General features: G+C 36.4%; 1 protein-coding gene across 1 annotated transcript in view; it reads right to left on the bottom strand.

Moving 5' to 3' along the window:
• The window catches only part of OTOGL (otogelin like), an 89,628-nt gene that overhangs the window by 35,238 nt on the left and 26,460 nt on the right, over nucleotides 1–27,930 (bottom strand). Inside the window, exons 19-29 of the mRNA XM_088166058.1 lie at nucleotides 27,459–27,668; nucleotides 26,434–26,599; nucleotides 25,322–25,396; nucleotides 24,663–24,715; nucleotides 23,835–23,997; nucleotides 20,638–20,745; nucleotides 19,527–19,665; nucleotides 7,441–7,575; nucleotides 6,829–6,975; nucleotides 5,061–5,180; nucleotides 2,754–2,870 (exon numbers count right to left, since the gene is read on the bottom strand). Of these exons, the coding sequence (XP_088022184.1) occupies nucleotides 2,754–2,870; nucleotides 5,061–5,180; nucleotides 6,829–6,975; nucleotides 7,441–7,575; nucleotides 19,527–19,665; nucleotides 20,638–20,745; nucleotides 23,835–23,997; nucleotides 24,663–24,715; nucleotides 25,322–25,396; nucleotides 26,434–26,599; nucleotides 27,459–27,668 (1,433 nt within the window). The remainder of the gene's footprint in view (nucleotides 1–2,753; nucleotides 2,871–5,060; nucleotides 5,181–6,828; nucleotides 6,976–7,440; nucleotides 7,576–19,526; nucleotides 19,666–20,637; nucleotides 20,746–23,834; nucleotides 23,998–24,662; nucleotides 24,716–25,321; nucleotides 25,397–26,433; nucleotides 26,600–27,458; nucleotides 27,669–27,930) is intronic.

The following is a 27,930-nucleotide window of genomic DNA, read 5'->3' as shown; positions in this document are numbered from 1 at the left end:
GGAAAGAAGAAAAATTAGTGACTTAATTGCATGAACTGTACAAATTCCAGTTGCAGCAGGAGTTTTACTTCTGGACTGACTGAAAGAATTAAACACAAAAATAAGGTATTTTCCAAAGTTTGAGCAAATTCCTACAAAAAATGTACACTGCAAATGATCAGCTAATACCTAAGTTAAAGGTCAAAAGAAAAATTCAATCAGTGATTACTAACATGCTTGTCCACACACTTGCTGCTCATTGATTTTAAAGAATTACTGAAGCTGTCAATTCTGCTTTTATAAGGCAAATACTGCCATCTGTAGTCATCCTGTCAGTTGTGCATGAACAACAAAATCAGAGCTCTGACTTTAATACCAAGTTATTAAAGTAATAATTTGTAGAGGGGGGTTTTCCCAGGAGAAGAAAGCTTAAGACCACTGGTGACCTTGTGCAGAAAAAAAACAATATTTCTGCGCTTATCAAGATTTTAATATAATTTGCCCACAAAACTTCATTCGATCAGAAACCCACATTCTTTAAAATCCTATCACAATATTTCATGGTTTTACATGATACACTATTTCTTGAGTTTAAATCTTTTTTTTCTTTTTCTTTTTTTTTTTTAATTTTTAGCAACATTTCCAAAACAGCATTCTTATTCAACACATGGAATGTTTAAAGCAATGCTTCTCTTCAGTTTAGTCCCTGGTCTAGCTCAGTTGTAAAGCACTCAAATGGCACACGTCAGATTACAGAAATACCACCACAGTAACAAAGCAGTACTTATCTAACATGAAGACAGCTTCTCAGCTGGCAGCTGCTAGAAGCTGGCAGGGACTGGATCAAGGGCAGAGAGATGTTATTGTGCTTTCATTCTTCTTCTTGTTTTGAAAACAGGGATACCACTGGGGACATAGGGGACACGTGGGGGGACATGAGAACTAGCTCTATTGAAAGTAGTAGCTTTGTAGAAATTACCAAACAGCAAACTGGCTCCAAAAATCTCAACCTGTCTCTCATGCCCACAGAACAGCATCTCTCCATGGGTCAGCAATATCCTGCTCTTGTGATAAACCGGGAGTTATGGGCCAAAGTTCCTGCAGAGTTCAGAAATTATGAGAAAGACCCTTTTTTCTCCAAGTGTTCAGGTTCCTCAGACCCTGTTGAATTCAGTGCTTATCTGGGCAATTTCAATCCATCAGTTGCTGCCAGCCAGAGATGCAAGATTTTGTCTCCCTGCAAACTGGTATTGCAGCCTGAGTTGAACTGCAAGGCCACCTGTCCCACAGACAGGAGCTTTCCTGCATGCACTGCAAAATCTTCTGCCCACATAGCAAGAGCAACAACAAGCACATTTGAAACCCCCATTTATGTTTTCTGTTCTTTCCATGACCCCATTGTCAGTTCCTGCTCAGGTTTTTTTCTTGGCACCCTGTTCCCCACTCAGCAGTCAGCTGCACATGCCCTTGATAGGAGGTCACTTTACATTATTTTTCGAGGAGCTGTACTTTTACATGCAGATTAATAGGTTCTAAAAGCACATCAAAGATGTTTGCTTTGCAGACTCTTCCACACAAGATAGATACATAGATGTGGAAATACCTGACTACTAATTAAATTACATGTTTTGCACCTAGCATAGATTTTTTTACATAATTATGCTAAATTTTTGGCATAATATTTGCAAATTGTAATCACAATAGGGATAAGATATAGAAAATGAGTGTTCAAGAGAAAAGATCTTTCTAAGTTGTTATATAATACAGTTGCTTAAAAACTCTCAGAAGTTCCATTTTTATTTATTATTTGCCACTTTGAAAATACACTCATCACTATGTTCTCAGGCACATGCTCAAAAAATTCTTTACATAGTAACTTAAGTCAACTTTAATAAATCTCTAGGATTAAGCTACTGAAACCTCCTTCACAGGCAAATTCCTAACCATGTGGAGATTCAGCTTCAATCCTGAAAGTCAGGAGGTTCAGCTGAGACAGCTAATGATGTCATTTAGTATTAATAATCAGGAAGAAATTAAGAGACAGATGAAATGGCATAGTGGTTCTTGCTTGCTCAGGTGTAAAGAAGCACCTAAATACCATTGGGAGGCCAAAATTAGAAACAGGAAAATGTATAAAGCACGTCTTGCATTGATAATGGGTGGATTAAAATGGAATAAAAGATTACCACACAAAATAGTGTTGTCCCCATCTCGTCTAGACTGAACTGAAGGACATTCTTGTAACTGGGGCTCAGCCAGGTATTGGGAAAACAAGGATATAAAACCTCTGAGTTTTGATAAAACCAGATGATAAGCTGCCAAACAACTAAAAATACTAATATCTCTGAAGCTGAAATCATGCTCATATTTCTTTCTGTACAGAGTAGGAACATATTTCTTTCTATATAGAACAGTTAACAAAATAAAACCATTTGAGCTAAGATGTAGGTGCATTACACATACACTTATTTTAGAATCCCTCAATTTATAAAACTTAGCTACCTATATAGATAAAAGGCATAAATAAAGCCTAAAGAGAATAGAACCCTGATTATTCAGTCGACTAACTCACAACTCTGTTACCACTTTTATGTTTAGATTCCAGTCTTGAAAGGAACAAGAGCTCTGCACAAATATAGCCCACCCACAGAGAGATATTTGCAGGGCTTTACTCTGTATCTCCACATTCAGACTGAGAGTACTGGCAAGAAGAAATTAATTACTGGAAATTTATTATTTTCATTACAGCAATCTTGGATATTTAACAAACTTACCACATTACGACAAGGTGCAAAAAGATCACTGTATAAAATTGAGCATTCCTTTTTGGCATAAGGGAACTTGCTCTGATGTACTTCACATGGTCTCAGTGTTTCATTTGGGCTCTTGCACTTGAAAACAAGCAAAAAACCCACAAATATTTAATAGGTAGGTGTGTTTATCACAGATTCAGGTACACCATAGTATCATATAATTCAATACTTGGATAATCGGAAAATGAAAAATTTAAATGCTATCTTCTTCATCTTCTTTCCTTGATTTGTTTTTATAATTAAAAACATTTGCACAAAAAAAGAATCTTTTTGTTTTGTTCTAAAACACTAAAATGTTCCTGCTGTCTCTGCTCAATGCATAAAGACAAAATGTTTTCTTTCTGACACATTATAATCATTACCAGAGCAACCAACTGTAACATCACAAACAAATACGTGGTCCAAATCCATCCTGGGTGGTTTTCACTGACTTTAAATGGAGTCATACTACAGATGGCTTTAGCCCTGTAAGTTCAAATAAAGAAGCAGTGGTAGGAAGGGAGGAACTCATTAAAAAAATAGAGTCAAAGATCATCATAATAACTCAAAAATGCGTGAGGTACAACTACATCACTAATAGGATCTCTTCAAAAAGAAATAAAAAATTACAGAAAAATACAGGAAAGGGACACTCAGCTCAGAGAACACGATTTCATCTGAAACCATGCTGTCTTGGTGCAGCAGGGAAGGTGGGTGTAATGCACCAGGAGGGTGTGATGATGAAGGCATGAGCATCACTGGGGTGTCCCGCAGCACCTTTGGCTGCAGTGCAATCACCCACCTATGCTGCCCTGCTGTGCAGGTGCTTGGACACTGCTGTGAGGATATGTGCTGCCACTCCCAGGAAAGAGAAGCCCTGGAAGTATCTCATGCTACACAGTGCTAATACAAACACGTTTCCCTGTAGCAGAGCTGGGTTCTTGGCCTCCAGCTATCAAATACTCCTTTACAGTCTTTAGATTTTTCAGAAATGGTGACCAGGATACGTCTTTACAAAGGCCAAAGGTCCTTTCTGAAAAAATCCCCAAGGCTTACTGTGGGGGCAGATGAAGTGTCAAGTCTGTCTGAACACAGTCAACCAGCAAAACAAAGGCTGAACTTAGACACTGAGCGCTCTGGCAGACACAGAGATCAGGAGATTACACGAGATTTTACAGGTATATATGTCCACCAAAAAGTAAGGTGAAAGTCAGAGATGTATAAGCAAAAGTTATCTCACAAGGCAATGTGCTATGCAAACACTATACATCCTTTTAAGAGAGCCGCTGGATCAATAAATTGAAAAAGAAAAATTCACAAACATCATACAAATACATTTCTTTATGTACAACCTTCTAGATGAGCAGTATAACTCTAAACATTTTCCTTGCTTGCTTATGAAATTTAAACATTTTTTGTAGAATAAAATATATTCAAGGGGAGATATTGAGGCAGAGAAGCCTCAGAATCTTTATTCCAAAGCATTGTTCCATAAGGTGAGAGTTATTTAGCCAATTTCCTGCTGTGTCAAGGAGAGAACAGATTAAAAACTGGTACTGACCGACATCCAAATGGAGTGTGTTACAAATAATGATTTTTCCATAGGTCCACAAGGCTATAAAACTTTACATCTTCTCAGCACAAATGAATGAAATACCTATTCTCCTATGTTATAAACCAGAGTTGCAGTCCTCCACTCTATAGCGTCCTCCTACCTTCTCCTCAAAAATCAAGGTTTCATACTGGGTGGTGCCTGTTGCTGTTCTGAGCCTTTCTCCCCATCCCTTCACCACTTCTGCTTTGTCAGTTTACTCTGTTTACAAAGTGCCACTAAAATAAATCTTCATTTTATTTTCAGTGTTCAGAAAGAAACTCTTCCAGGGCTCTTTTATCCAGCATTCAGATTCTGTTTACTTCCAGCATCCTGATGCCTCCAACTCCAGAGAAAGTAGAATTATTTTTAAATTGGGATGAATCAAATATACTAGTAGCAGTGTACCTAACTTTGTAGAACACTGAAATACAGACAATTATAATTGTCTGACACAGGGGAAAACATATTCATCCCTAAAGAGATTGTCTGGTTTCATTTAAATTTGATATCTCTTTGCTATGACATAAGAGATTATTAGCACATTTCCTATCTACAGACACAAAAATTAAAATGCCCTCTTATATAGTGACCATAATTTTAGAAAATACCTAAACATCATGCGCTTATAATGTGCTCATTTAGAAAATAAAATTATAATCTTTTTTCTCTACATTTTTATTGGACATGGGACTTACCTGTCCTAATACCCAGCTGTCTCCAAACACCTGTGCATTTCTCACCTCCATGTTGTTTGATGTAGTCAGATCATTCGAAGTATATTTGTCAAAATTTCCACACAAGCCTGCCAGTTTGCCCTGGAAGAGAAAAAAATATTTTTCACAAATTCAGTCAATAATTGGCACAAATGACACACAAGGCATATAAAAATATGTAAGTGAAGGTAAATCTGACTTATTCTTTGAAAATATTTGATACTCTGCTATGCCTGCAGTTCCATATTGCAAATATCTTTTAACAGAAATCAATGGTTTTCTTCTTATTTTCCAGAACTTCTTCTTACTGCTTGCCTGTGAAAACGGACTGGAATCTACTAATATATTTTTCTGAAAGCTCAGTAGTAATTCCAGTCCAAAAGTCAAAAGTTCAGGTGAACTACCACATGATTGTGAAGCCTGACTAGCTGTTGTCATTAAAACTTGCTGCCTCTAATTTTAGTTCACAATAGCCAGAACATTTGTAATAGCAATTATAAAAGAGACAGCTGCAACTTTCTTTTCTTGGACATATGCTGCTGATGAGAAAAACTGTATACATACATACATGTATAAATATACAGGAAAATAGACATTCCTGCACAACAATAAAAAGTAGAGTTGGATTTTTAGGGCATTGTGGCTCACACTAATGAGTTCTTTTTTCCTAAGGTCTGCTGCAGACATCTGACTGAACTGGAGCCTCTGGAAGAAATAGTCATTGGAAACAGAAAGAACTGGAAGTATTTTTGTTCCTAAATGAAACCTGTAGAATTCAGCTCCCTGCTAGCTTACTCAAAAACAGAAGAAAATTTTTTTTTCTCTATGTGTATTGATGGCTGATAAATCAATTTGTAGGTGAATTAAGTATTTTACAGCTATTTAAAGAGAAGCCTATAATAATTTTGCTTTAAAACCACATTAGATGGTCATTATAGCTTTGACTTACACTTCAGAAAATCTGATACTGTATTCTAGACTAGAATGCTTTCTTTTGCTGAATGAGCCCCATCTTAATACATATGTTCATGTTTGAAACAGAGAGAAATGCAATTCTGAATTGCCCAGATATGGTTACTCTGCCAGCACCCAAAGACTGAGTTGCAGAGACACCAAGGTAGACAATGATATAGGAGTGGAAAAGAGAAAAGCAACTGGTTAAAAAAGGAGCCTTGAATTCTTCCTTGCATCGTGACTGAATCCTGTCATGATATATCCATTAGGTTTAAATGTAAGTTTTTGTTTAGATCTTTTTCTGTATTTTGTCTTTTTTAATTAAACCCAAGATGTGACTCCATCTGTTCATCTCAGAAACCTTAACCAGGTTGCAGTTCCATCCTCAGCCTAATGCAATCTGTACTACAAACTTGCCATCTTCCATGTCACTGGGCATGGAAGCTTCTTTTCCATTGCCTTAGCCAATGAAAACCTGCAGTGAACAGGGTAACTCAAAAATTACCCCTCCCTTCCAGCCCCCAAGTATCTCTGAGTCAGAGCTGAATCACTGCATAGCTCCAAGGCTGCAGTGTATCGAGCAACACAGTAAGCACACACATCAAAATCACTCGTTCTCTTCAGAAGTCACATCTCTTCTTACCTGGGAAATGCTAGCAGCTGAACACCACAATAAAACAATTATATCACTGGGAAAGCTAATCTTGAAGAAAAGACTATCACTGTTATTCAATAAAAGATCACATTAGCAATACAGAGAATCTACACAAAATCTCGGGTTTATATTTCAGCTCACCTTCCATCGAGGTCCAACTTTAATATGCATCATTGTCTTCTTATCCCAGAGAATTGTAATGTCCTGTTCTGGAAAGTGGATCACGGTATAATATCCAGCCTTCCAGAGCTGATAGTTAGAATTGTTTTCCTGTGCCCCTAGGGTTTTCTGACACAAATGAATATTTATTAAGATCTACTAAAGTAATGCTACCAAGGTATACAGCCAGATAACAGCAAAGTGTGTATTGAAGAATACTTCAGCATATAGCTGAATCAATAACATTAGTAGAACTGTTTTTTAATACTTTGATATTTTGTCTTTTCAGTCATTTAAGTTTGCTTCATACTTTGGTTTCTCTTTCAAAACCAACTGGAAAGAAACTCATAAATGCCAGTATGTTTCAACTCCTTGAGACTTTTGAACAATTTTCTTTTTATGATAAATGGAACTTGAAATAAAAAAAGGGGGGAAAAAAGCGTGTCTTGGGACTTGCTGCGTTATCCAGGCCTAAACACTTGTACTATATTAACTCAGACTGAGAGATGCTTTCCAAAAACATTCTCCTTTAGAGCTGTAAATTTGCAGTGCTTATCTTAAAGGGCAACCCAAAAAGGAAAGAAAATAACTAACCTGTTTCTCAGAAGGTTCACTAAAATAAATCTCAGTGTCTCCAACAGTGATGAAAACATTCTTTGAGCAAACAATATCATTGTCAAAGCACTTTTTGTTCTGAGCAATTATAGATATATTTGAGTTATCTGTGCTCTGCAACATTAAGAAGAAATCATTTTACTTTTATATTCAATTGCATTTCACTCCTGCAGATTTGTTCTGTGCTTACCATCAGAAAAAATGGATACTTTAGAATTTACACACATTTGAAATTAAATTTAAGCAAGTTACCAAATCAGGAAATGCATTTTTAAATTCAAAGCTGAACTCACAAGCTTTGGAGTTAAGCACAAAGAGCCATTATGTTCAGCTGTGACTCCTCTTGCTGAAGACTTCACAAACTCAGAGGATCAGGCTACCCATAAAATAAGGGTCTGGTTTAGGCTTTTAAAATACACTTATACTTGGAATCCAATATTTATGGCACAGTGTGGTTGTCGAAATTGAGACATGCTATAAAAAGAGCTTTATTTTTAAACCAAGGTACATGAGATCAAGCTGTTTTTGTATTTTTAAAACCAAGAAACCTACCATCTGTTGGTAGTAGATAGAACAGTTTCTGTGCCACCACACATCAAAATTCACAAAACCATGAGTCATATTCAATGTTATTGGAGGGGATAAAGGTTTCTGCTAGTATTTTTGTTTAGAGGGTGGGGTTATTTTAACATTTAGAAGATTTGAATACTTTGTTGTCCTGATTTACTGGTGTTTTAGTATTTTAAACTCAAATGTACTGCCTTCTCAATTCCACACCTTTTCGCTCTATAGCCCATTCATGAATTCTGCATTCTAGGCACAAAAAAAATGAGCTTTGCACCTTGCCTCAACACGTCTGTTTATTCACCTAGAGCTTCTGTGGCTCTTCTTTCCTGAGGGAAACATCCATGCACCTTGTAATTCCCCATGCTAAGATTTTTACTCGAACAATAGAGGTGAACTGCCTTTTCAGAGTTGCTAACACTACCACAAACAAAGTTGAGTTATTCCTATTATTTCCTATTTTAATTTGCTTTCCTGTTCATTTCTGTACCGATCCTTGCAAATCAATAAGCACCTGTAAGTACAGAAATCAGTTGAGAGACTTCGTAACCTTAATATAAGCCAATAACACTGTTTCTGAATCTGGTTCAATTTTTTATCAAATTCAGTCCTTCAGTTATCAGAAACCTGAGACAGACATTAAAAAAATCTTGGAAGCATCAAGTAGCATCCACTGACTAATCTAGTCTTATATGGGACACGGCTAGTGCTGGGAACAAAAAGGTTCTCTTCTTGCTGAAACTCTTCTTGCTCCTGCCCTCTTTTGAACAGTCTTTGAAACTATGATTAGATGAAACTAATTGCAGGTGCTAATGGGCATGGTGTGCAAAATGGAAATGGTGGCTCTCAGCATCTCCCCAGTCCTGGGAACTACTCTTGGTTCTCAGCAATGTTTTTGAAGAGCTCCACTTGGCTACAACAGGAGGCATCCCTCACCTTGGTTTCTGCCCACAGCATCTCTCCCCAGAGCTTCACTCCCTCCTGTGGCCAATGTACCACTGCCTTGGTCAGCGTACTCCCAGAAGCTGCTGGCTACTTACTCCTAATTACTTCTTGCCTGTCTCACATTTGTACCTTTATTTATTCTGTGCTTATCAGAATTAAAGAATTAAAAAAAAAAAAATCAGTAATTTTTCCTCATCAGTAAGAAATACTGCATGCAGAAAACAGATGCTATAGGAAGCACTTTGTGTATTTTTTCTTAATAAAAGTCATAGCGACCAAACTCTTTAAAAACCACTTTCAATCAAAAATCAAAAATAAGCCCAACCCCAGATGATTGCAAGGAATAATGGTATTTCTTTTGCCACACAGTGGAGGTGCTACTCTTTTGTTACCCTTAGTCTAGCATGGCCTACAAGTCAGAGGATGCTGCTCCCTGGCATAAAAAACACTTTACAGCAAGTGAGTGCTTGTGAATGCAATGAACACAAGTTATGGGAGACTGCCTGCAATCTCTGTGTTACCCTAACACCAGGGCTTAGGAAACAGATGGCATTTGTAAGCAGTTAGCTTGGAAGGCCACAGTTACAGTGGGTAAAGTTATTCACTAACTGCTTAGTAAGGGGTGTAAGAAATCAGATCTTCATGATTTAGCAAGGAAACTCAGTTTAAAAGTATCAAAAGCTTCAAGGTAAAGCAAAGTTCCATTCTGTTGTAAAGTTGTTTTAGGTTGCACTCAAAATAAAATTGGTCACTACCTTATTGGGAAATACACTATGTTTTAATTAAACCAGGCCTGCTGCTGGATTGAATACAACAATTATTCCCCTCCGAGTCAGATAACAGCCCAGAACATTTTTTGATTTATTGGATGTGATGTGGTAAATGAAAAAGTAGACAATCTCATTAGTTTGGTAGATAGGACACAAGCTGATACATTGTGTGCTGCCCAACTGAAAAGTGAGAAAGGGAGTTACCTCCCCACCACAGCTCAGTGCAGAGAAGGACTTAGTTTGCAGTCTCTGGGTCTATTTGATGCCTAGGACATTGTGGGCTCTTTTCATTGCATGCTTCATTCCTCTTCAGTTAGCTTAGTCTCAGCAAAAAAGAACACTCTGAGTTAATAGGGAAGCAATGTCTTCCCTGTAAGAAAAGAAATTAAGAGCTTGATTTTAAATAAGGATAGTTAAATCAGGCTAATTACCCCACTGTAAAAATACACCTTTTTTGGCAATGAAGACAAGTCCTTGAGGCAACAGCGGGTAGCTATATTAACTATGCTAATTGAAGCTGCTGCCTGTGCCTTCTGACAGTCCAGGCTAATCCCTTCAGCTGAACAGCATCAACATACTCAAGTCAGAAGTTTTTGTGTATGGTTGGGATTTGAGCCAGGGGCACAAACTGAGTTATATTTCAAGTTAACTCTGCAGTACAGAGAAGCCTGGAGCCAGGAAGTGTTTTGCTGACCAAAGCCAGAACAGGGAGTCCTGAAGACATGTGAAGCACTTCCTTACTTGTAGGACTGCATGATGGGGTTAAATTACTAGAAATGATGCAGGATGGATATGCAGAGAGACTGTGGTAATAGTTGTGGTAATAGTTCAGTAGAGTTATGAGTAAACAGACATTTAAGAAAAAAAGGCTTTGCGTTAAAACCTGAATCTTCTGTGCATTCTCTTTTTCTAAATAAATCTTAGACCTAAACAAATCATAAAAATATCGTTATGGATTACATGTCTCTTATGGCTCCAAGCTTTCACAAAATTATTTGCTTTACATACATACTCTTACCATTCTCCAATAGACACCCTTCCAAGCCATATAGTACTAGACAAATTCAAACTTGAATGACAGTTTCTATAGCAGTCTTCAATTATTCTGTAGCTGCTGCACATGCAGTGTCTTCTTTCAATAAAGAAGAAATAAAGTGAAATTGAAACTTAGCACTTAACTATTACCAATGCAAAAGAAAAGACTATTCAGATAGAGTGAGGATCATCTTCTGATGTTTATGAGACAGGGAGGTCTTAGGCAAATCTCAAGAGTTCTTGGAGAATGTGATGGTATAAAGATAATGATCGAGTTCCATCTCTCTAATCTGCACTAAATCCATACAAATATGAAAACAAGCTTTTTTTGCTACCACTAGGAGAAATGTTTGAGTAGACACTAGGAGCAGGTCTAATGAATAACAAGGTGGGAGGCTTTTTTGTTTTGTTTTTTTCTGCACAGGCTCTTTCCAAGGCAGAGTCACTCTTTACCTTTTTAGGTAAAATGCACCCAGCAGGGGATGTACTACAGTTCATCATGTGAAACCTACTTACGCTGACAGAAACTAGAAATAAAATGGTTTTCCCACTGCAAGAGTATCTTCCCACGTAAATTACCATATCCAGCCTGTTCCAACTTAATATCAGTTTCTTTGTGATAACATGGAGTTGCCAAGCAACAGAAAAGACAGAGTCACAGCTCTGGGCAGTCAGTCAAAAGCTCATTGTCAGTTCCCTTTCTCAGGACATTCTTTTTCTAGACTTCACTGCACTTTTTTTCCATATTTCTTCCTAGTCAAAAAAGCAAAGCACTGCTTTCCTTCTTCTGGTTTGGTGTTGGTTTTGGGGTTTTTTTAGCAGTGCTTAGGAATGCTAGAGTTTATTTTTGTTCGAAACTTTCTATTTCAATATCCTGTTAGAAATTTTCTGTCCCTTTTAACCAATAACAACGCTGTGTAGTGTGCTTACATCGTCAAAATGCAGCCTGGGAAACGACAATTTAATTTGCTGTATTCATTTATTTGAAAGTTTCATTAAAATCTCTCTAACTTCAGCGTAAATAATCGTTCTTTTCCATTCCCAATAGTCTGATTTACTCATTATTTTTGGTTTGTTCCCTACAAAATTGCAAACTAGGGTGGCCATAAGGCATATAGGGACATCCTGGGAGTGGGATAGAGAGAGATTATGCCTATCTTCCTTTTGCTTTAATGATGTTTTAGATATTTTCATATATAGCCACAAAAAGAAGTGCAAAAAGCTCTAAAAATACTGGGGGGAAATATAAACTAGTTTAAAAAGTGTAATTTGCTTTCTCCTTAGCTCTGTTCAGATCTAATATTTCAGGAGATTTTATGGAAAGTCAGAATTAGCTTGGTTGTGGTCTACTGGGTCTGAGTTTCTTCTGAAGGAACTTAACATTTGAAACTATTACTTCTAGTGAGCTTAATCTAGGAGAAACAAACATTTTAGCCCAGATTTAGTGGGCATTTGTGCATAAATATATAAGCTCTTCAAATATATATAAAATATTATATTTTGAAGAGCAGACAAATGCCTCAGCACCTAATTTTTTATTGTCCTCTAGCTTTCATGTGTGAATTTCTAATCCCCAGAATCGGAGACATTAGTTTGCGTCATTGCCATCTATTGACTCCAGAAGCAATATGTGGCTCCATTTGTTTGGTAAGTAGCTGTGGCTTACTTTTGTTTTGGTATTGCACAGTCTATATAACTTTATTTGATCCCTGTTTTTCATCCTGTAATACTTTGTATCAGCAAATGTTCTTCCCCACAGCTATTAAAACAATGGAGCAATATTGTTTGGAGTCAATAGATGGCACTGAAGCACACTGTCTCCGTTTGGGAAGAAATCCACATGAAAGTTGGGAAAAAAAAATTATGGGAAAGATAGAGGGTGATCCTCTTATATGAGAGAGAAAAAGAGAGAAAAAGAATAGTAATAGCACTTTTTTTCCAACCAATGTCGTGTATTTTTATACAACTATTAAAAAAAATAACCAAAAAACCCATTTAGGAACTAAAAACCTGAGAGTTAAATTGCTTATGCAAATACACATTAATTCTCCTTTCCTTTACATCTTTTACATGGCTGCAGATTATTTTCACTCAAAATATGGCAAAGAAGCTTGCAGTACACTTGTAAGATACGAGATAATTCTAGGTTTGAAGCACAGTTGAGTAGAAATGGAGGAAAGCAACAAGACTGAGTAAGTTCACTGACAAAAATTCAAGAGGAGTGAGATTATTCCAGCTAATCACTTATCCTCAAACAACTTCCAGATGTTTGCTAATGCATCCATGATAACTCTTTCCTATTTCCTTAATAGTGGTTTCTGAAAAGGATACATCTCTGCCAGAATAAACTCTCAAAAACTCCAAAAAATATGTATGAAAGTATGTATATGTATGTGTATATATATATATATATATATATATATATATATATATATATATGCAACAGGAAAAAACATATAATTTTATAGCTTTTTTTATACATAGGGTTTTTCCTAGCAGACTTTACTGCAATATAGACCTGTTGGGTGTTCTGAAGGTTTGTCAACAATAAATTCCAATTTTTTTAAAAAAATCTAATAATCATGAAAATACATGACAGTAAATATTTTACTTTATCTACTTAAAATAGAACCTTGTTCTAACTCAATGTTTCTTAATTTTAAAAACACTAAAGAGAGATCACTAAAAAAGTTTTCATTTTCTTTTTTTTTTTTTTTTTATTTTAAGAGAACTATATTAAAAAGTTTGAGGAAAAATAATTTAAAGCAGATTAACTTTTGTTTTGTTTACTTAACTTTGTCTGCTTGTGTACCAGATTTAGCTTTTGTATAGGTCATATCACTGCAATCTCTTTCTAATTAAAAATGAGACCTTCCGAAGACTGAAGACTTGGGAACATTTGAATATTTGTTTTCAAGTGACACATTCTGTAATATGAATTATTCTGAATTGGAAATCAGCAGCATAGTTGGTGGTGTCAGTTTTAATATCTAAGCATGAATTTATATGTATTTACATGTGACCTGTTAGTGTTGTTTTATTAATAAGTGCATGATAAGTGTTGTTTTATTAATAAGTGCATGATAAATGTTAATAATTTATTGTTGGTTGAAACAATAAAGTGCAACAGGAAAATAAAGGACAAGAGCTTCAGCAAACAATTGCAGAAGCTAGAAAGCTGAAATTTGAATAAAGCTTTTATGTTTTGCAATACAAAAAATTGAAAGTGTGTTCATTTCCACTGCTGAAGTTTAGTTTTTATATATTCAGAGGAAAAAAAAAAAACAAACCGAAACTCATATCCTGACCTAAATCAGAGTAAATTTAATTCACAATTCTCATCATTCACCAATATCCAGAGTCTGAGGCCATAAACTAAGCAGCACCTGCAGGTGATTGGCCTGTGCAACCCACCCACTCAAACACAGAGAGGGGCTGGCTGTTAGTGCTGCACACACAGCTCTGAAACAGCAGCACATCAGCTGGGCTTTTCTCTCTTTTACTGTGCTGTACCATCACCAGTCCATGAAACTGTACCCACCAGAGGCCCCCAAACTCGGGCAGCCATTCTTACAGTAAACTGCCTTTTCAGGCAACAGAAGAGTAAAATATTCTGGAGTCAGTATAGCCAAAGGGCTGTTGTATTATGAACATTAACCCAAAATCAGAAATTTAAGGCAAAAGGTCACTAAACACCAAAGTCCTCAGAAAGAGAATCCAACTTCTGAATCACACTATGCACACACCACCTCCAAATTGCCGATCTCATCATAAGAAACTTTTCCCCAAGCCTTTCCTGGAAGCCCTCCATGCTAATCTGCACAAATTGAAAGAAATCTTTCCTTTGTTGGAGAATAAAAGTGATTCATTCACTGCATAATTTAATGGTCTGGAGAATCAGGTGGTGGAGGCAGAAAGGCATATAGAGGTAATTGAGTCTGAAATCATTGATCTGAAGAAAATGGAACTAGAGCATAAATCCATTGCCAACTGTAATCAGATCTTTTGCTCACAGAAGGGCTAGAATAAATAGAAAAACAAGTACAGCTGAAGACAGGATGGAAAGGGATGTCTCCCAGAGAGGGCTTGCTATTGACCCTTACAGGACTTCCAAAGACCCAGAAAAAAGAGAGCATCCAGAAAGGTTTCCTCTGAAAACATGGGACTGATGAAAAGCAAACTGTTGGTATTCTTTGCAACTAGAGCAGGGCAAACTATTCACTTAAATGTAGTCTCTTTCTTTTTTGGACATAAATTTTCACACATCGTTATTTCTACATGGTTACTGCTGCTATAAATTATTTGACAAATGGTTTAGGTGGAAATATTTTGGTACATCATTTACTCATGAAACACTCATGCTGGAATGTGGCTTGAGGATTGGACATGTTAATCAAAAATTTAAAGGCATTCTGATTGAAACCCCATGTACAGTTTTATTCCCTGAAAAAACAAAAAATACTTTTAGAGTATGGTGTCCAATTTTAAACATTCTTAATTTTAAATTCAACATTATTTACTTTCCCATTAAAATCTCCAGAATCTATTAAAAGAAACTGTCTTAACTATGAATAGTTAGCTTGACAATGTTGATTAACCATGAGCCTGCAGCTTTAATCCTCTATAGGGTGACAGACAGCAAGAAGAATGTATTTACTTTGCAAATAAATGAGAGAGACCATGCCAAATACTTAATTCTACAGATTTGCCAATTTCATGGATCTACAGTCTGGCTACATGGCACAAATTATGTCGAAAAAGAGCTGCACAAAAAAATTACAGATATTCAATAAGGGAGAATAAGATAAATTCTACTTCTGACTCCTCAGATGTGTCAAATGAGTAATTGAAAAATTGTTGCTTTCTGTGTGATTGTTCCAGCTTATGTCCCAGTCATCATCTAAAAATTTACTACTCAAATATATCAGCAAATAATGGCTAAAAAATTATCAGTGCATCAAACAGACTCTGTATTAAGCACTCTAATAGAAGAATAATTTACTAAGAGCTTTGAATTTGCTTCAAGTTAAAAAAGAAGGGGAATGCAGGAAAAGCGTTCCCTGGCTGTATTCCCCAAAGCAGTCCAGGTTTATAGCTCTGGGGACTGCTCAGCCATAGGAGAATCATTTGGGCAACTATAGTGGTGGTTCCTGAGATGATGCATGTTTTGTAAGTGAACTTAACAAATGGGCTCTTATGTAATGTCTGCGGACCCAAAAGAGTTACATCTGCACTTCTAATTGGCATAATGGTTTGATTATTTGATTAAATGACTCAAAATGGTGGTTGCTTTCATAATCCTTCAACTTTGGCTTTAAAAGAGTTTTCTTGATTGCGTCAAAAAAGCTTAAAAAGGTGACTTTAAAATGCTCAAATCCCCAGTGGCAGGTGAAAAGAAGTGATAATAGTTTTATTGCATACTTTGAATTTAAGACTAATATATTAAATAGGAATACTTAAAGATGAGGCCTTAGTTATGCTGACCTTCATCTTTCAGGATATAGGAACAAAACTAATCCATCCCTTTCTGTGCTTTAGGACTTTCTTGACAACCTAAGGTATTAATGGAAACCTAAGGTTAGTAGAAATATTTCTGTGGGGGTTTTGGGGTATGTTTTAAAAGGTAGATGGACATTGCAACAGAGTTCCCACTCATTTGAGAATACTCTGATGGGTAGTTTATCCCTCTGAACTCCTGCTTGAAATCTGCCCCAAAGCAGAGAAAAGTTTTTTTTTCTGACAAATGCTACTAATAATTTTTTGGGGAATGTTTTTTTCTTAGAAAAAATTCTCTTCTGTGAAACAGAAGAAAACATGTCTAAAGGGCTCCAAGTGCACTGACTCTACAAGCCTTAATAAAAATGCTGAGCTGCAGGACTGAAAACCAGCACAGAAATAAGAAAGGCCAGCACTTTTCATAGAAAGACATCAATTTTACCATAAGAGCAGAAACCTTTGAAACAGGTAAGTGGAAGAAACAGACTGTAACTAGTAAAGAGTTTGCCAGAAAAATAACCCCATTTTTTGGAGGAAAGAATGTAACATCATCAAAGATAGTAAAATAAGACAACAAGAAAGAAAATGGAAGAAAATAGATATTTCAATATTTTCAAGTAAGAAACTGTTTGACTTGAAATTTACTGTTCACATTTAGATTAGCAAAATGGGGTGTTTACATGATCTACACTGATAAATGAGTTGGTATGCTAAGATTTTATTTTTTGACCTTTGAAATAACTGAGATTTTAAAATGTTAAAAATAAATATTGATGTCTTCTCTGTGGATGTCATTTATCTATACAGGGACTTTACATCTCAGTGTGTAATGTAACTCCTAATTCCTCGATAAAAGTCAAGTTACCATTTCATGAAACCTTACTGCCTTAATATTCTTAATTGCTGCTCTAAATATTTTCTGTCATTTTCTGCCCAATGGACAAATCTGTTGAACTAGTTATAATGGGCTTTTTCATGCCCTTACAGTCACCTTAAACAAAAAGGCCTGACAGGAGACACTGATGTTGAAAACAAGTAAGTTTCATAATTCGCTGAAAGCTTATACTTGATGTTTCTCCCAGAAGAGCACAAGGGCTCCTTATTAAAAACATAATAAAGGTAAGGATGAGTTCTTTCTTTGGTACAGTGGAATATGATGACAAATTAAAGAGTTGTTCAAACAGATCAGATTTAGGAAGGCCAACAGCCAAATCAAACACTGAGGGCCGGTATCATGGATGGGAACAGCACATTATCATGCCTCTGGGGATGATGGATTCAGATTATAATTCTTACACTCAGTTCTCTGTCTGGGAAGAGCTAACAAAGTGATTGTAGCTATAACTTCCCTTATTGCCCTGCTACAACACCTTTAGGATACTTCTGTTAGTAGAAACAAAGCAGTCCATTACTTACAGGAAAAAGATTAAAGGATAAAAGATAAAAGGAAAAGGACAAACTTATTACAGTTTTGTATATACACTACTACAACCACTTTAGCTGCTTCAATTTCAGTAGTCTGATGAGCGTTTCACATTATCCATAAAAATCAGTCTTGCAACAGCACTGCAAACTAGCGGTATTTGGTTATCCTACCATCTTCCATTCCTCTGATTCCAGGGTTGCACATCACATAGTTCATCAGTTCTGTATTTAGTTCCCTCAAAATTCTGGGGCATCTGCCATACAATCCCATCCTTTGTTTCTCTCTTTTTTTTTTCCCTTAAAAATTCTCTAAACATTTCCCAGTCAAAAACCAGCCCACAGATACATCTTCTGTGCCAGATAAGATTATGTAGTGCCTAATATGTACTAAAGAGTCCTTTAATATAGGTCATGAAAGCTTTTCCTAAAGAAAGAAAAATTATAAACAAATTAGGCTGTACTTTCTCACATTAGCTGAGTTTGGGGAAAAAAAATTAAGTTTGAAAAGCTGAAAAAAGTCTGAGAAGCCTGAAAAGCAGACTTGTGTAGGCAACAATTTCATTATTTGTGTCATGTTCACCTGAAGAACAACCCACTGGCAGTGCGCCATGTGCCTTTAATTATCTGGCTGCCAACTTTCTTCTTGGATGCCAAATGCTCCCCATGGTTTGATTCCAGATAGGTTCTTTCTTACACAGTAGAGTGACAGGTGATATTTGATTGTAAATGCCAAACATTCCAGTATCATACTAAAATTTGAAAAAGGAGCATAGATTTGTCATACAAACCTCTGAATGAATGGCACAAGAATTAAGAAATTACAACCTACCTTTCCACATCATCATACAGGCAAGGTGATTTTACAGGTAAAGTAACCCCTAATTTTTGCATCTTAAAGGAGGAAGACTTGTACAAAGGTTCAAATATCTCTAAGAGTAAGAGATCTTTTATCATATATGATACATGCCAGGAATTTGCTATGAGGTATTATTATCTTTTTCAAATCTCTCTTTTTTCTTTTTAAACTCACACAAGAAATCTGGAACCAATGTATGTTATTTCACAGCTGTGAATACTCTACTAAAGTGTACTTGAAATAAACTATTTGCAGTAGTCTTTGTTGAGAAACTATGCTTTATTCTTAAGATTAAACAGTCAGGAAAATAAGTATTCTTCTAAACATATTACTGTAACTGAGAACACATAGACTTAATCTTAAAATAGCAACAATTGTAATAAACAATAGTGGTTTTAGTAATAGACCATATTTTTTAATGTCAGTAATGGTATTTTCAAACAAAAAGCTAGCAATGTACACTAAATGTGTGCTATGAGGAACGTTAGCATTTAGCTGCCAGAAAATCCCAATGAATGATTTCACTGCTGAATTATGAAATGATTGTATTTGATATTATTAGACACATACAATCCAGATCTGATGCAGATCATGTTCAAGAAGAATTCCAAGCAGCCTGAGCTCATCACTAACCCTAGGTCAAGCAGGGTTTATAGGTAATTATTTTTAAAAATCTATGGATTATACCTATTCTAACAGTTTCTATAGTGTTATTCTTTGCTCATTGTGACAAAAGCGTGGTTAAGGTAGAACAGAAAATACTGGTTTTTCTTTTTCTCTAACCAATAGTGATATGCATGAACACACCCACGTACCATTTTCAAAGACATGAGCACAAAATGTCATGTACAGGTTCTGCTTTCACCTCTGTTCTACAACTATTCACTTAATGTTTGTTTCTATAGATCATCTCCTGATGTTCAAAATACTTGTTTTCTCATGGACACAAGAAAAGATATGACCAATCCTCTTACCTTTAGCAGGTAAGTTTGGCAGTCACTGAAATAATCATACTCCAGTCCATCAAAGGTGTAATAATGTCGGTCTCCATAAACGGTGCACACAGCAGGGCAGGGGTAACTGGTGCAGTTGAAGACACCTCTCCGACAAACACTGAAAGGAAAACCAACAATCAGTATCTCCTCATAAGGGCAGCCATTTGCTGTATATTTTCAAGAAAATGCTTTCTTGTGTTCTTTAGTTCAAATCATACAGAAATTCATGAATGGAATGAAATTCTCAGACCTTGAAACAGAGAGCTATACTGTGAATTGCTTCTGAAGATACTGGTGATGCCATGGCAAGAAAGGGTTGAACATTTTGCCATTAGCCCATATGTACAATAAAAATGCATAAAAAATAAATGCAAAATCTCAGACTTTGCAGGGTTTATCCAAATATTTCCATCACAGACATCATTTTTTTTTCTAAATTTTGATAAAGGTTTGCAAATTTTCAAAGGAAAACACCTCCAGCTGCTACCTGGAGATTTCAGGGTATCAGACAAATATGGAATGAGTTTAAGAAATTTATCCTGATATTTTGCGAGATTACTTTTCCTGTCAGCTACATCCAGTGGCTTATACAAATTTGTATGAAAGTAGTACTGGCATCCTCTATTTTTGCTTGTGCAAGTAAATCCTCAGTTGATTTGCCAGTGTGGTTTTTAACTGATTAAAAGCTGCCATGCCAAATTTTTTTTCATTATTAAATATAAACTTAACTGAATACAGATATTTTGGCTAGAAAATTAGCATATATCTCTTTTTTGCCTTGGTTGTCTTTCTATTCCACAAAATGCCACGTCTTCATTTCAGAGACTAGCAAATATGTGTGGAATTAAGCATTTGTTCTTGACTGCTTTTTAACTTGGATATCTTCAGCTTCCTTTTCAGATCTGAAAAGGCACTCACCTAAAAATCTTCCTGCTTATCCAAGTCTATCAGTAAGCCTAATAAAAGATATATCCTGTAACTATCTATAAACAAGCATATATATTTTTTCAAAGTACTCAACACGTTTTCTGTATCAGTTTCACTTTGGGTCTAGATCCAGACAATTTGAAAGTATGCAAAATGAACTCACCAGGTGTAACATGGAGTAGCTATCACTTCTCCTGACAGAAATTCTCTGTCTTTCCAGGTACATGGACAGCTGTCAGGAATATAACATTTCCCTCTGTGCTCAGCCATCCTTCAAAATAAAAGAATTATTAAGATGAAAGAGTAAATCCAAAAGAAGATCAATGTAACTGAATGCGTAATGTATTGTTGAAACCCCACCAAGGGCAACCAGTCTTCCATCCAGCCAAGGAAAATTGTTTTATCAGCAAAAGCTGTCCAAATCGAGCAATTTCCACTGTGCACAGCTGAAGACCTCGCCAGGCTCACAGCTGCAGCTCTCCTTCTGTCTAGAATGGGCTATGTTGGTGTGGGCTGCAGTTCCCATGCAGGAGTGTCGGTAGTGTAGGTATTCCTCTCTGAAAACTCCAGAGCATCTGGGTACCATGAGAGCTGCTGAGGCTGCAGCCTGACTGCCCTTCCCTCTCAGCTGCTTTCTTGTCCTGCTGTGCCAGGAAAGCAGCTGGACTGGATTGCCAGCTCCTCTGCACAGACAGGGCCTGTCCTGTTCTGAGTGCAGAACAGTGAGCTGGCCCACAGCACCTGCTGAACAGTTTATGAGGAGCAATGGTGGAGGTTACTTGCCTACACAAGGGAAGCTGAAACTACTAACAAGCCATTTAATGCAAAAAGTGTCAAATATAATCAGATCAATAAACAATCCAGATATAAGGTCAACCACATTTTCTATCTCATTTCTACCTATTTAGCAATTTTAACTTTCTTAACAAAAATGTTACTGACATTCCCAGTGCTCTTCTTTAGGAGAGCAATTCCTGGAGTTGACATGCAACAGGTGGCTCAAAGTACAATCTAGACATTGTTTCACTGAAAGTTGAAAGGAATACACAGTTTTGTTTTCTTCAGCCCTTTACTAGTTCATTAAACAGTAATCAGCTCTAAGTAAAAGAGTCAAGTGTTCAGAAAATTTCCTAAGGATAGGAAAACACCAGAACAGATGGCTTGGAAAGGTACTTAGTCTCTGTCAATAGAAGCTAAATACCTCCCAAGAATAACAGCAGCATTGCTGGTGCTGCTTAAAGGCAGATTAACTTAGTCCCATGAAGTCCCTTTCCATACTACTGATGCTTCTGCAACTCAGTTTAGCCTCATATCTCCAGCTCAGTGTAAGGGTGACTTTCAGTCTATCTTTCAGTATCTTTGAATTTACTGTCATTCTCAGCTCATTTCCTCATGAAAATTTGGGCTGTTACATTATTCAACTTCTAAAATATATCAGAGACTTCCAGAGTTTCTAATTCTTTGTCACCTCTTCAACTACTGACTAAAAGAATGACAAGCTGCTGTGCAAGAGCTTTAACAGAAAATGTAAACCATTTTTAGTTTAGGAAGACCTTTCTTTTGCATACTAGAGTTCCATAATTTCATGATTTTCCAAAGGAAAGGGTTTCAATACCATACACAAACTGCTCTACTTTACAAGCACCATAAATACCCAGGATGCTAGAATAAGGTGCCAGAATAAGGTCTCCAGGGGAATTCCAGATTCCACCCCAAAAGCTTAGGTCATTCAGTCAGGCAATGGGTAGTGGTAGAAATAAGGTGGGAAAGGAGATCCAAAGAGAACGGCAACTTAAGGGAATTTTTAAAAACTAAAAATTATAGTAAAATGCCTCACAACAAGTTTTTAATTACTTGTCCACTTCTATTAAATAGCAGGAGATATATGTTTAACATTTTCTTGCATGAAAAAGACATTTTGAAACTAATTTTTGAGATAATACAGCTGGCCCCTTCCAGTTAAAAGCCACACTTGCTTTTTGAAACCACGAGGCTGAAAGGGGTAATTAAGTACAAATTAACAACGAGGAAACTACTAAATGCAGTAAGTGTTATTCACTTATTTTTCAACCTAATAGCAAAAAGAGTGTTTATTCTCTTATGTAACAAAAATAATTAATGTGTTTTACTCTATTATTTGACAGAAACTTAGGATTTTGCTTGTCTGTGCTGCTGTTATAGTTTTATTTCATAAAATAATCAAGTAATACTCAATTTGAAATTGTATGACTGGGAGAACAAGGCTTTAGCTCTGAAAATTTCTTCTAATTTTCAAATGAACTTTCAAGTCAATACTGCTAGATTAATTTCATGCAAATATCATCGTGATGTTAGAGTCTATTATTAGTTTTTACTTTCACAGATTCATGCAGATTTTGTGCTAAAAGTAATTGTTTATTCCCATGAGACTAATGGTCCTGAAAGCAAAGTTCTCAATTGATGCAAAGTTTTAGAGGACTACAGAATACCAGGCAAGAACTAGTTAAATCTTAAATATCCAAGCCTGAAATCTATACCTTCACCAGTGCTTAGTCATCTATGAACATCACAAGGTGCTGGAAGGGGAATGGTGACAGTCTCATTTATACTCTGATCCGTGCACAGCTGATACACTGCCAAGAGACCACTGGCTACACAGACAGTGAAATAAAATGGAAAGTCGAGGAAAAAAGGGAGCACTCTACCTGAGATGAGCAGCAATTACAGCAATTTGCACAGCATATTTGACTCCTCCATCTGAAAGTGCACACAGGAGGAGTCAGGGGAGGGAATGGAAACAAATAGAGGGAGTGGTGATTGGTCCTGACACAAACTACAATAGAAGTTTTTAGATTTTATACTTGAAAATTACCCCTGCCAAGCTCAGCAGACTGTTTCTAGGCACCAAATCGAAATACACGAGCTGAGAAAACAAAAAAATGGACCAAGAGAATGAAGGGAAACAGGGCAGAAACCAGTCCATACACCTGCACTCCCAGCCCCAGGCTGGGCATGAACATTGTAAACCTGATAGAAATTTAGGTGAGACAAAGACTTGGGCAGCAATAAGCAGGAGCACAATGGTTTACATCAATATATTTGTCATGTTTGTTTTTACATTCAAATAAACTATACTGTGCAAGTGGTGGAAGCCATCTCCTATCCAGACAGTCCTAAATACCAGCCAATTGGAATGGTTGTAAGCTGGATATCTGATGGCCTTTTAGCTGTTACTGTGTGCCTGCGACAATTTATAGAACAATAGTTGCAAAATTAGAAGTGTGATACCACTGGAATTTAAAAAGCAAAAAAAATTTGCAGAGTTGAACTGTGGAAAATATGCATTTGGCTTGTGCTTCAGGTTGTTCCTTCAAAGCTTACCCAGGGGGGCAAATGCAGCCACTTGCACAGGGTGGTGAGGGGACACAGGAGAAGTTCATGGCAAGGTTCGCACAAGAGATCCCACAATTCACACCTGCTGCTGGTAACCCAGGCACGGGAGATCTGCAGTCATAGTAGATTTTTCCTTCAGGGCATATGTGAACTTCAAATGCAAAACGAAGGTTAAATAAGATCAACTGTTCTTTTATATTGAAGGGGTTTTTTATTGGTTTTGTTTACAGTCTATTTATTTGGATAAAAAGGGAGGTTACATTACAGTTCATATAAGAATGCAACCAGAACAGTCTATAACATAACCTATATTACAGACATATAAAATTAATATGCATTTTAATGTAAAAAAACAATAATATTAAGCATCTGGATCTCACACACAGTCCATTCTGAATGATGGACACATTATACCTTAGGCAGAAAGACCCCTTAGAAGTGGTATAATTTTCAAGGTACTTGTAAAGCCATTAGAAATGCATTAAAAATTTACTTTCTAGAATCAAGATCTTAAAGCTTCCTAAACATGGATAGTGAGGCTAATTATAGGTATTTCCATGACAACACATTGACCTGTATGTCAAATGCAATTATTTATTTCTTTTAATTTTCTAAGTGACTGAGCAGCACAATTTGTGCTACAGAAAGAGAAGGGAAAAAACCCAAGACTCTTTGTGCTCCTAACCTCCTATTTTTAAATATGTTGTGATATAAAGTATCTCATAATTTAAATGCATATAAGGAGAAAAACAAATTACTATTCATTATCAAATTGTCTATTGTGCAACTTTTATATGGGAAAAGACTGTAAATTACCTATGTTTTCTGTAGTGGCTTCAACACATTTCACTGTTCCATTCAAACATTGACTAGAAAAGATAAGGAAACCCATATTTATTCAGGGAAAAATGTTTTGTAGCCACCGTGTTAAAAAATATTATACAATTCAACCTAATTTAAACAACAGAAATTAGGAGGAAAAAGAGGATTAAAAACCAAAAGCTTTAGTTCTGCTCAATATTTTGCTGGTATTTTCTAATTCCTGATATGCAGAGAGATCCTAAATTCATGGTTTATATACTATGCAATTTCCTAACTTCCACTAAAAATATATAAAAAATTATATATATATATATATATATATATATATATGTAAATAAAAGATATATATAAAAGATATTAAAAAAATTTGAGTATGTCAACCCCTGTGAGAATGGAGGGCCAGATTATTTAGGATGTAGGCAGTATAACACAAAATCTTATCCACTATGGTTTACAGAATTTTCCAGGTATTTTGTTAAAATAATCAGCCGCATAATCCAATTTATACTAAGCTCCCTTTTACGAAGGGTGCAAAAAAAAAAAAAATCTCGATACAATAAACTTTCAATCTACATGAGAAAAATTCTCAAACCACTGAAAGTAGTGTCCAAACTGTGATACAAGAAAGATAAAACTCTTGCACTCAAACCTACCAGGAGCCTGTTGGTGTAGAAAGGATTTCTCCAGGCTGGAGGGATTTGCCTTTGTAACGACAATGACAGCTAGATCTGTTAAAAGAATATTCACACATTTAGGTAGAAAAGCAAGATGAATTGGGATTTAAGGCCCTCCATTTATCAAGCTGTTATGATATGCAGGACTCATCATAACATTAACTTAATTCATTAACTCAATTCTTATATGTACAATATTCATTGAACGACAAAAACTTAAAGATGAAACTCAGACTGTATTGAAGTCAGTGGCAAAACTCCCATCATCTTCAACAAAGCCAGGATTTTCCTCAATCTCTTTACTTTTTATTCACTGGTTTTATGCATTATTCTGATAGAAAGGACTTTTTCTTCTCAGTTATGGGAGCAGAATGAAAACCTGCAGCTCCCTTTCAAAGTATTGTTAAAATCATGAGATAGAGTAATTATCATAGCAGAATCCATTAAGTCTGTGATAAGAGCCAGATGGGTTAGAAGTAGCAACAGAATTATCTAGAAACCATGAAAAAATATGCCAATAAGAAGTTAGTTCACACTCTTGAATAGTTTAAAACAGTCTTTATCTCTACAGTACGAACTTTACTGATCTTTTCAAAAACTACCCATGGTGGTAAGCTGTAAAATTTTGGGTATGCAACATACAAAATCTATTTCCTCTCATTGACCATTTCCTCCCATTTAACTGAAGATGTTTGCCTTGTGAGACAGAAAAAAGACGCTTCTAGCCATTCTTCCCATACTATCCCTTACTTTATGGATTGTTGCTTTACAGATTCCTTCTCACTTTTTTTCCAACTGCTAAAAACAAAGGATTCACATGAAAATGTTATCCCATGAATTTAAAAAGTTTCACTACCCTTCTCTAAAGCAGTTTAACACATCTGCTCTGAAGTGAAGCAGATGTATGTACGCACAGTAACAGATGAGGCTTCACTACTGATTAGTAAGGCAGAATATTAAATCTTCACATATTGTTTGTTACCTTCTCTAGGCATTCTACATCTTGAGGGAAACAGCAGAAAAACTACTTTAAATCTTGCTGGAAAGAGGACAATGTACCCATACATATATTCTATTTTTTTATTACTTACATTGATACACAAAAGTTGACTGACTCTTCAAAATACTTCCCATCAGGACAATTACATCCTTCTGCACAGTCATCAGCACAGATATTTGCCATAGAAAGTGAAGCACAGGAATGTTTACAAAAAGAAGAGCACTGATGATAAAGCATACCACTGTGACACATCACAGCTGGAGGAAAGAGAGGGAGAAAGAAGAGAGAACAGCATACTCTTAAAATGTGAAAAATAGGAAACAAAGCAGTGTATCATGGAAGTTCAAAAAAATCGAAGCAAAGTCGTCTCTTTTTGCACTGGGTTTAGTTAAAATGCATGAGAAAAACATGCTGTTTTATCAATTTCTTAAATTAGAAATATTTAGATTAAGGTAGGTTTTTGTTAAAATAATTATTTGACAGAAATCATCCGTTTTGTAAACAGTAGTTTTCTATTCTTTCTACATGTTAAATTGGGCGTGTATCTAGTAATTCAGGCTTCTAAAAGAGGAGGAGTGGTCCAGCTAAGGCTGAGGCATTACTATATGGCTTAGAAACAGAAATACTGGAGTTGGACTTCAATAACCCTTGTGGGTCCCTTCCAACTCATGATACTCTAAGATTCTGTGAAATTCTTCGTTTTAAATCATTACTGTATTCTACTTGTCCAATCACTGCCCACCTTGCTCTGCCCACCCTAGGGAGCCCCTGCCAGCCCAGCTTGCCTTCCCTTAGGGAATGGCTCCACTCCGGCCACTCCCTGGCTACTTTATCCTAATAAAGTATGGGCTATGGGCTTCCATATGACTCAGGGCTTCAATATAAGAATTCCACTTCTCTCTGTCACCAATGGAAAGGGCAGACCCTCCCTGAAAGGTAGCTCAGGGGCCCCAGCTCAGATGCCTAATGTAAAAGCTGTTGTCATTCTCCCCCAGCACATCATTACACCATGGCGCAATTCCAGTTTCCAGGAAAAAGAAGCCAACTCCCGTATTTTGTGGAGTGAATGAAATTTGTGAATTCCAAAAAATATTCCATTAGGGAAATGTTACTCACCACAGTAAGAAAGATGAGATCTGAAGTCAATGGTGACGCCGTGCTTGCCACAGACATAAGCATAGTGTGCCAAAGCGTTGCACAAGCAGCTGCTTCCACATTTGCACGCGTCAAAGCGGCAGAGCTGGTAGTACAGCCCTGGACTGATGTAGGCATGGCAGGGAGCAAAAACCTCTTGGTTGATGATATCACAGTGAGATGCATACCCAGCTAAGAGAAGGTGACATTGCTTTAGCCAGATCCATTTTAATGCAACAGTTAGTCAAATGAATAGCATGGAATATTAAAACCAAACATATCCAGCTGTGCAATAAACACTTGCATACAATGTCTTTCTGAAAATTCTATGGTTAAAAATTGATATTACGAGCAAATCCCTCAACGGCAAACTCCACTTAAGATAAAAAAACCTGTACTAAAACAGTTCTGCATTCCTCTTATAGCACAGGAAATTTAAATTCCAAAATAATAT

Source organism: Sturnus vulgaris, chromosome 5 (genome assembly GCF_052056855.1).
Source record: "Sturnus vulgaris isolate bStuVul1 chromosome 5, bStuVul1.hap1, whole genome shotgun sequence".
In the NCBI taxonomy this organism is placed as follows: Eukaryota; Metazoa; Chordata; class Aves; order Passeriformes; family Sturnidae; genus Sturnus; species Sturnus vulgaris.
This window is presented reverse-complemented; position numbering and strand designations above follow the sequence as displayed.